This window comes from Spermophilus citellus (genome assembly GCF_964194105.1).
Source record: "Spermophilus citellus genome assembly, chromosome: 2".
Taxonomy (NCBI): Eukaryota; Metazoa; Chordata; class Mammalia; order Rodentia; family Sciuridae; genus Spermophilus; species Spermophilus citellus.
Genome location: NC_138183.1, coordinates 243863430 through 243874450, shown reverse-complemented (window position 1 = coordinate 243874450; position 11021 = coordinate 243863430). Strand labels below are relative to the sequence as shown.

Here is an 11021-nt window from a genome sequence, read left to right as displayed (position 1 = left end):
CATTTTATTTAAGAAATGTATGAAATTTAAAAATTGGGTAGATGATCCATTATCATTTCTCATATTAAAAAGAATGCAACTTGGTACCTGCTTAAAGCACTAAATTTGGTTGTCAACCCCATTATATTTCTGGAGAATCTCAAAGTACAAGTTGTTGCCACAGTAAAAGAATATCTTGCACTTAAACTTTCCCATTCAGTTGAATTCCTTTATCATTTTGTTCTTTTTTATCCTTCACGGCTATAGGAGATCTTGATTCTCAGACAACATTGATGGAGAACAGGACAGATGTGACATACTTCATCCTGCTGGGACTGATCAAGGACCCAGGTCTACAGCTTCCCCTCTTTATGACCTTCCTCCTCATCTGCACCATTACTGTGGTTGGGAACCTGGGGATGATCCTGCTGATTCTCCTGGACTCTCGTCTCCACACTCCCATGCACTTTTTCCTTGGTAACATGTCTCTGGTGGACTTTGGTTACTCTTCAGCTGTCACTCCCCTGGTCATCATGGGTAGGCTCCTTCTTGGAGATGAGGTCATCTCCTACAATGCTTGTGCTGCTCAGATGTTCTTTTTTACAGGTTTTGTTACTGCAGAAAATTACCTCTTAACCTCACGGGCTTATAATCACTATGCGGCTATGTGTAAGCCCCTGCACTACACCACCACCATGACAAGAATGTGTTCATATCTGATCATAGGCTGCTATATCTGTGGTTTCCTGAATGTCTCCATCTATACTGAGAGCATATTAAGTGTCTCTTTCTGTCTGTCTAATGTGGTCCATTATTTTTTTCTGTGATATTTCAGCAGTCATGGCTCTCTCTTGCTCTGATAGAAATGTTAGTGAACTGGTTCTTTTTTATGTACCACCTTCAATATATTTTTTGGTTTCCTAGGAATATAGACACCTTATACATTAATTTTTATCAGTATTCTAAAGATGTACTCTGGGTCAGGACATCAGAAGGCCATATCTCCCTGTGCCTCACACTTTACTGCAATCCCCATTTTCTATGGGACTGTTATCTTCATGTACTTACAGCCCAGCTCCAGTCACTCCATGGACACAGACAAAACCGCCTCTGTGTTCTACACCATGGTCATCCCCATGTTGAACCCTGTGGTCTACAGCCTGAGGAGCAAGGAGGGCAAGAGCGCATTTACAAAGATCATTTTGGAAGGAAAATAATCTTTAGGATTTTGATTTTAACTTTTGGGATTTATAATACCTGTATATATTCCCCTCAGATCTTCTTCTTATAATGTGTCATATATATATAAAACTCACACTGAATTCACATGTGAATCTTACATCTGTTTTACAAGTGTGCAGCAATACCTTTACATCTGCAAAAGTCTTTCTTTTGAAGAGAAGGAAACACATTTAGCAACACAATCCCTGCATGAGAATATACGTGATATCCTGGCATTTTCTTGTGAGAACCTTCTTGGGGATATTGATTATTCAGTCATTTTCCATCTAATTATTTCCACCCAGGTCCCTATGATCATATGTAAATCAACTGCATAAGAAGTCAATGAATAAAAGTTTGCATGCATGTGTCCTGTGATGATACATACACATGTTTGTAGCAAATTTACTGAAATTAAATGTTGTGTGTCTATAGTGGTGAGTACGTTTTTGTATATATTTGACTGGATTAGGAATAGCCAGGTCACTAGTAAAACATTCCCTAGTTGTGTGAGGTTGTTTCCAAAACAAAAACAAAACAAAAACAAAAAAGTACAGTCTGAATCAGTAGATTAATGAGGAAAGTGTGCCCTCATCAGTTCGAGTGGCCATCCTCCAATGCATTAAGAGCTCACTCGAATAGAATAGTGTCAGAGGACTAATTCTCTCTCCTTACTCTCCTTCTCTCCTTCCATTAATGCATCCATATTTTTCACTCTGGACCTCAGAGCTACTGGTGCTCTGGTTCTTGGTCTCCAAGACGTACATCAGATGCATTTTGTCCCTCCTCTTCAGTGTTCCTGGTTCTCCAGCTTGCAGACAGAACATCATGGGTGTCTCAACTTCTATAATCACATTAGTTTATATCCATAATGAATCTCTTCTTATTCATCTATACATGTACTATTAATCTTCTTTCACTGGAGATCCCTGACTAAAAAACTAGGGTTTTAAAAAATCATAATTTAATTAGCATAATAAGTGAAAATATATATCTAACATATTTTTTTTCTTTCTGGACTATACTAAGAGTACTCATTTGAGGAAAAACACGATCTATTACAAAGTGAAAACACGTGATTCTTACTTAAACTTGAATTAGGCACCCCATGTGAATTAACATTTCTGTTTGAGACATTTTATACAACCAATATGAGTGTGTTTTAATGTTCAAAGTGAAAAAAAATAATCTGATGGTCAAAAATAGAGGGTAAAAATATAAGTAGCTTTAATATATTCATGCATCACTATGGGTTTTCAGACTATTTAAAATTTATCCTGAGAAACCAGCGTTGCTGTCATTTTTCTTTCTGCAAAGGCTTAGAGATCATTCATGCTGCCCACTCATTCTTTATTTATTGGAATTATATTCTCTGTTGGCACTTCCCCAGTCTGTACCCCATTCTATTCCCACTTATCCCTTGCTACTTTTTCACAACTCCAATCATGCTTCTGCCTAAGGGCTTTGCACTCTCTGATCCCTGTGAGGATTACTCTCAATCCATTCAGAACTTTTCTGAAACAGGATGCTGTCATGTGCCCTCTCCTGTGCTCCTTTTTAAAGTATTCACTTTCATTGTACCATATCATTTTATCCCTTCATTCTTGACAGACCTTGTGAACCTTTACCTACTATGTGTTGCATACATAAAGAAAGAGTAGATTTTTTTTAAAATCCAGACAGGATCACCAGGTGATGTGCCCTTGTTTGGTGTGAAGACAAACAGATGCATTACTTATCCTTTATTTACAAGGTATATCTCAATATATTTCCCCAGCACTAGAACCCTAGAATGTCCTTTGAGATAAAAAGTTTCTGAAATTCTTACATTCATTCCTCTATTTGGCATTGAAATGCCTTCCTAATAACCTTAGAGTGTTTGATATTTCTTGCTCACTAGGTCCAAACACAAAAATGTTAATAGAATGCACCAGTGTGGTATTTTAGAAAGGAAATCTTATCAAGACCCCTGAGATTTAAATTACCACATATGCTTGAGCAGTTGATATACCACTGATGTACAGTATTAATGTTATATAGCTGTTCTTTTCAAGTAAAACCTAATTGTTTCTAGTGATCTTTATTAGAAAGAGTAAAAAAAAAATCAAATAGCTGCATCCCAAAAGCCAAGAACTATGAAAGCATATCAGGAATGATAGCTGCAATTTGGCTTCCAAATCTGATTAACCTCACTCTAATTCAATGTTGTTCTCCAATGTCCATCTGTCCATTCACTATTATTCTCTAATGATCAAGGGCTAAGTTCTTGGGTTTGTGTGGTACTTAGCACTCACACATCTTATAGGTTCTTGATGGAGATATGTATCTCTGTAATTCTTCAAGAAATATATTATTATTCCTGGTCTACTATTTCCAAAAGAGAGCCAGTTCTAATGGCTTCTACTTGGTCTTTACCACCATAATAGCCATCACTTCACAAGTCAGAATTTATGAAGCTACAGAGTATAACTATTCCAATGATGAACTTTGGAACTGTGGAAATAACCACAGAATGGAATTGCAATTCCACTGGACCAAGTGTGAGTGGGACCTGAATTAGATTACAATGATAACCTGACCTCCAGATAGCTTTACTCTGACTGGTATGCCACACTGAGGTTTTAGGTCTTCTGGGGGGGAGTAATTAGTATACATTTTTGAGTAGTTCCCAAAAGTCTAGTTGTTTCTACAAGATTACCAATTATCTTGGTAAAATATCATTGAAACTTTGAGACATAGCCAGGATGAAGATCAGCAGGGTAATATTTGGCTACATTGGGGCCTTTGTATATAAACTCACTGAACCACCGAAACTGATACATGGACTATGACTGTGTGATCCTATAGTTCAGGTAGTTTTTTTCACTTTACCTAAAATTTCTGCCCATACATATCTAATTAGAATTTATATGCTTATTTTTTTATTTTACTTCCCTAAACTCTGTGGTGATCTAGCCAATGCTATGAGATTGCATAAGTCACGCTATTCTTAACAGTTGTTTTGAATCTGCTAGTCATTATGGAAATCACACCCAGCTTTCTTTCACCTGAGAAAGAAAGAGAGCTTGCAGTTGGCCCCCCTGCCAGGTCAGGATTCAATAACTCCCATTATTTTATTTTGATTTGATCGGAGAATTTTTCAAAGATGCTTAGGCTCCCCTCAAAAACATTATTTATCTCAGTTGTGGTAGAAGGCATGTTCTCACCATCCACAGTGGTTAAGCAGATTTGAAATAATAAATCCCTTCTAATCCCAGTTTCTGTAAGGCTTTTAATTTCTTCATGTTTAGTAAGTCAAAATGTGTTGAGAATTTCTAGTTCGAATAGGGTTAAACACATTTTTAATGCAGGATCTATTATTTGTGGGCCTGTCTTATTTATTTGGGCCTTATTTAGCTTTCTCTTCCTTAACAAAGTCCACACTATTTATTTCTTCCCATGTGTGTGCACAAGATTTCTTACTGTACTAATTAGAAATCTCTGGTAGTTTATGTGTGGGTGAGCACATCTCCTTATAGATAATGTACTGTTTAGTGGCTTCTGGGACTTGAGAACTAGAAGCAAAGAGAAATGGGGATGAGTCCTAAAGAAAATTATTCTTGTCTTGCAGGTTTACTGCATGAAGGTGACTTATTAAAATTTCTGTGGGCACTGCTGGACTAGTTCCCTCAGGTGGAGTGGAGAGTTGTGTCTATTGGGATTAGAAAAGTTAATTCTACTTATAAAGTGGATTCATCAGAATTTAGAGGATCTCCAGCTTCATCAGGGTCTTCCTGATTATCTCCCTGCCAGCTTTCAAGATCCTACACCCTTGCAAATTTTATGGTAGACAAACTGCTAGGCAAGGAATTTTGTTTTTATTTCAACTAACTACTCATATGATTGACTTTGTATCAGTAGTCTCAGCACAGTAGATGCAGGACATGTACCTCTTTTAGGAAGGGGTTGGAAGCACCCAGGTATTTTATTTAAAGATGGTAATTCAAATTCCTGAGCTTATGTGTTTTTCTTCTATTTTCTTCAGCAACATTAGGAATAACTAACAATTTCATTATTCTCATTGTTTGAAGAAAATGTTCAAAAGTGTCTTAAAGCATTTGTGTTGCTATAACAACATAGCTTAAGTGTGATGATTTGTAAGGAATAGAAATCTGCTACTCTCTGCCTCTTATGCATGAGAAGTGCTAGATCAGGGTGCCAGGAGATCTGGTGTCTGGTGATGTCCTGTACCTCATAAGGCACCTTTTTGCTGTCATTTCCCATGGAGAGGAGGGAGAAGAGTAATGCCTTTGCTTTCTCACATGATGGAAAAGGAAAAATGCTGTGTTCTCATATGGTGAGTGAGAAAGGAAGAGTCCTAGATATTCTTGTCAAGTATTTTGATAAGCATACTAATCCAATCACAGGAATAAAGCTTATTCACCTGCAAACTGAGACTTGGTCCCCTCCTAAAGGCCCTATGTCTGAATGTGACCACACTGGATCTTAGATTCCAACATAATGAATTTTGATTGGACATATACATTTGAACTCTAGCACATAGTTACTCAGATCTTTGCTTTCAGTGTTTTATTAGAAGTGTCAAGGGTGATATTTTGTGTGTCTCTATTGTGAGATCATAACATGGCCTACCATGCTTTTTTTTTTTTTTACTACTGGAAGTAGACTCTTTACTGTTTTGAAAGTGATCACTTTAGGAGTCCATTCCAGAGACTCTAGAACCAAACCAGAAAACTCTCCTTAAAATGCTGTTTCTTTAGAATTGAGTACCAAATTCTGGTTTAGGCAGGGCTCTCCAGGCAATCAGAATAATAGAAGGAATAACACAATTCCAGACAATCACAACTAATTGAAGAGAAATTATGCATGCACACACACATTATAGGGAATAGGCTTAAGGAATTATAGGGGTGGATACGTACAAATTCGCAGATGGGCCAGCATGTTCAAAACCCAAGGGAGCGCTAGAGATCTCATCTGGATTATGACAAAGAATCTCCGAGAGTATACAAATACCTTGCTCCTCTACAGCTGCATCTTGCAGCCTTGTGAAGTTTTTGCCACAAATTACATATTTATGTGTTTTGTGCCCATAAACATAGAGATAAAATTAATGTTTTATGCATTATGTAAACCATGTGGTGAAAGCACCGGGGTTATGAAAAATTCAATAATGCTTGCTTTTAAATTTATTTTTGTAGTTACTTTCATGACCTTTCCTTATTATTTCCTTTTTTAAATAATTTATTTTATTTGACTATACTTTTATGTTTATTTGAAAAATAACCGTAGGCTGTACAATGTAGTCCTCAAGCTAACCAGCTTGATCTCCACAGATAGTTTAATTGCTTCTTTGCTGAGAAAGTCAGACCAGGAACTGTAGATAGTCTCATGAGGACAATCTGCAGAGGTCTCAAGTCTATATAATTCTCTATAGATCTTGAATTGTTAGCCCTTGAAATCCCAATACAACTCAAAATGACCTATTTTAGAAGGAACTCACTCAAGGCCATGTCTCATTGGACATCATCTATTCATCTGCATGAAAATTATTGTTAGCACATACGGGCCTTGAGATCTGAGGATGTGCTATGAACCTTCAGCCATGGCTAGGCAAACACTCAAAGATAATAATCACATTGATACACTTTCAAATTATAACCTCTACATATGATGTTTCATAGGCTTCCTTTACTTGATGGTTATAGACTCAATTCTGAGAATTATATGTAAGAAATAATTTATCATGTTTATTTAAGGAGGAGGTAAAATGATTCTTCCAAGGCCACAGAAATAATTCCTCAAAGATTTGCAATATGACCCATGCTAATGTTCTTTATTTTATTTGTTCAAGTCTTAAAGGGAAACTTGTGATCACTACCTGAACCAGAACTCCTTTAATAATCTTATGCATAATCTGATTGTGATTTCAGAATCCCTATTCTGGATTGATTGTTCTTTCTCTTCGGGAAACTGGTAAGTTTTATATCCCACAAACATTTTCATGAGAAGTGTAATGTGTGCAAAAGAAAGAGGGCAGTTATACCTACTATGAGTTATTTTAAAAAGAGAAATAGTTATTTTCAATATGTTTCTAAACATCGTGAGATGACTTTAGGGTATAAATGAGAAATTTTTCATAGAAGGTAATTTGGAGACACTGATAACAATTTCTACTTATATGTCCAAAAATTTGAAGAAAAATAAGACTTATGATTCTGAGCTTGATGAAATAATAATTTCATTTTGTTCATTATATATTTGTTCTCATTGGAGTTAAACAAACAAGACAAATACCAGAAGGATGAAATGATCCTGATTTAAGCTACAAAAGGGTGCTAAGTGAATCACCAGGCTCTGAACTGCATTGTAATCTTTTCCCCATAATCTCATATTTGCTATTGTTAGCTCCTCTACACACGTGGACAGCAATGTGGATAAGAGCATAGAGTTTTGGTTAGGTTGAAGTTGATTTTAACTCTTAAATCTGTAGTCTTTCTCCCACTACATTGTGCAATTTTAAAGTGCTACATAACTTTTCAAACCTTCAATTCCTTAAAGATGATGTAAGAATAATAATGCTACTTTCCTCTCCTCCCCTCCCCACACATATACAAATAGAGTCCTTTTCACTGGTTGTAGAACAGAGTATATGTTAAAGGTGGATCTGAACGTTAAAGGTTGCAACAAATGTGTTCAGGGGCTGACTTGCAACATGACTTTGACAGAGGCTCAGGAGAAAGATGGCAGGGAATAGTAGTTAGTATTGGGTGGACAGTCTTCCAAAAGTTTCAGTTCCAGTAAGAAATGTAAAATATGGTTAGTACACAAGAACAGACTCAAAATGTTTACAATGAGGAATTTGCCACCCAAACAGACCTATGTGCTAAACACAGTCCATAAACTGGCAACTTGCAATGTTTATCTCTGTGATTTGGCTATGGCATGACAGTAGTGAGAGAAAGAATGTTTTATAAAATGAATTCTTTTACACTACACTATGGATTTCAAGAAAGAAATTTTAAAAAGAAATGGCTCAACTGGAATTTTAAGAGCAGTCATCACATGCTTGGAGAAAGGACTGACTGAGAAACACAGAGAACACAGAAAATTTCAGTGGCCCTAGAGAGAGAGAGAGAGAGAGAGAGAGAGAGAGAGAGAGAGAGAGAAGGCAAATTTGGAGAAGGAAGTTTCAAGACCCTAAAACACACCTAAATCCAAAGGTCTGCAAGTCAGCATCTGCCTTGAGCAAATCAACATAAAGACCGTCAGCCCACCCTAATAATAATGCTACAGCTATTCCCTTTTGTAAATTATCATATTAGGTTCTCACAAAGATACGCCAAAATAGATATTACTAATGTCTTCATTTAGCAGATAGAAATATGACATTCAGGGAGGGGAGTTAGGTTAGGAGTGATGACTGCTAGGAGGTAAATGGTCAGACTGATCTGCGTCTTTTCCATGCACCTAAGCTCTATGTCTGCTACATTTGGTGATGTGCCTTGGCTCAACTGCTTCTGCAGTTGGAATAAGCTTCCACCACACCAGCATAATAGATATATAGAAATGTGCTATGATAACCCAAGAATTAATCTCATCTTCCAATCATCCAAAGTTTATGCTTTCAATCACACCATTGTCAATGTGTATATGTCTTGGTGATAATCAAGATTGTTGGAAAAAGTTAAAATGCAGGTCAGAGCTTATTCATTCACTTAGGATTCTTGAAGTTGAATGGATCATCTCAACCTTAGGTATGTTTGCTTGGTTATTTTTTTCTCTGGAGAAAGACAAACGTAGTAAACAAATGAAATTACTACGTAATAACTCAGTTCACTGTGAAACCCTGAATACTGAGTTCAAACCAAGAAGGCAAGGAGTAATTGTGAAATCAGTAAATTCAACTGGCTATTAATTTTTTATAGACCATTAGACTGAGTAACCATTCATCAGGGTTAATGGTTGGCATGAATCCCCAGCAAAGATTGACAAACAATACCTATGTAAATTTTAATAAAATTCTCAAGCACTAGAATTTAGCAATCAAGCAAGCTCTTAATATTGTTGAGAGAATAGTAGAAATATATATATGTATGTATGTGTGTATATATATATATATATATATATATATATATATATATATATATAAAACGTGTCCACAGCAGTTCTTGACAGGCAAGCAACATGGAAGTGTCAGCTTTTACTGTTTTCAGAGAAATGAATGGATAGATACCAGAAATCTCATTTTTATCAGGATATCAAATACTCTACAAATAAATAAAATACTGTATAAAAATTCAATATTGGGCCTATGATATGTTGAAATTACTCAGAATCATACCACTTAATATTGTAGGTAAGCAATATAAAAAATTTCATTTTTTAAGACTGTATTTTCTGGTGCTTGCTTCGGCAGCACATATGCAAAGACTCTGTATTTTCTGGAGTATCTTGAAGTTTAAGTTACTAGAACAAGCTAAGTTTCTGGAGTATCTTGAAGTTTAACTTATTCCAGCATTTATAATTTCAATTTCAATTCTTTTTTGATCATTCTGTTCCAAAGAATCTAGAGATTCTCCTATAACATTGATGGAGAACGGGACAGAAGTGACCCACTTCATCCTGCTGGGACTGACCAATGACCCAGGTCTGCAGCTTCCCCTCTTTGTGACCTTCCTCCTCATCTACACCATCACTCTGGTTGGGAACCTGGGAATGATCCTGTTGATTCTCCTGGACTCCCGTCTCCACACTCCCATGTACTTTTTCCTGGGTAACCTGTCTCTGGTGGACTTGTGCTACTCTACGGCTGTCACTCCCACGGTCATGGCTGGGCTCCTTGTAGGAAATGAGGTCATCTCCTTCAACGCTTGTGCAGCTCAGATGTTCTTTTTCACAACCTTTGCTACTGTGGAAAATTACCTGTTGGCTACAATGGCCTATGATCGCTATGCAGCAGTGTGCAAGCCCCTGCACTACACCACCACCGTGACAACAAGTGTGTGTGCATGTCTGGTCATAGCTTCCTATTTCTGTGGTTTCTTGAGTTCCTCCTTCTACATCGGGGACACCTTCAGTCTCACCTTCTGCAAGTCCAATGTGGTCCATCATTTTTTCTGTGATATTCCAGCTGTCATGTCTCTCTCTTGCTCTGATAGACATGTGAATGAACTTGTTCTTCTTCCTGTCTGTGCCTTCAATGTGTTTTTTGCTCTTCTTGTTATCTTAATATCCTACATATTTATTTTTAGCTCGATCTTAAAGATGCGCACAGAGACAGGACATAGGAAGGCTATATCCACCTGTGCCTCCCACTTCACTGCAGTCTCCATTTTCTATGGGACTCTAATCTTCATGTACTTACAGCCCAGCTCCAGTCACTCCATGGACACTGACAAAATTGTTTCTGTGTTCTACACTATGGTCATCCCCATGCTCAACCCTATGGTCTACAGCCTAAGAAACAAGGAGGTCAAAAGTGCTTTCAGAAAGATTTTTTGGGAGGTAGAATAATCTTTAGGAATTTGATTTTAACCAGGATGCAAAAAACTCATATTCTTACCTCTTGGATCTTACCCAGGTAATGAGCGATATATTAAAATCCACACTGAGCTGAGTGTGGTGGCTCACTCCTATAATCCCAGCAGCTCAGGAGGCTGAGACAGGAGAATTGCAAATTCAATTAGCAACTTAGCAAGGTACTTAGCAAGTCAGCAAGACCCTGTCTCTAAATAAAATATAAAAAGGGTTTTATATAAAATATAAAAAAGTCTGGGGTTATGGCTCAGTGGTTGAACACACCTATGTTCAATCCTTGG

At 37.0% G+C, this 11021-nt stretch overlaps 1 protein-coding gene across 1 annotated transcript; it reads left to right on the top strand.

Moving 5' to 3' along the window:
* Nucleotides 1-9792: 9792 nt before the first annotated feature.
* LOC308641185 (olfactory receptor 5B3-like) lies at nt 9793-10716 on the top strand (the record flags this gene model as incomplete). The annotated part of the gene is made up of 1 exon (XM_081279497.1): nt 9793-10716. The coding sequence occupies one exon, from the start codon at nt 9793-9795 to the stop codon at nt 10714-10716; it is 924 nt and encodes a 307-aa protein (XP_081135623.1).
* Nucleotides 10717-11021: the final 305 nt, after the last annotated feature.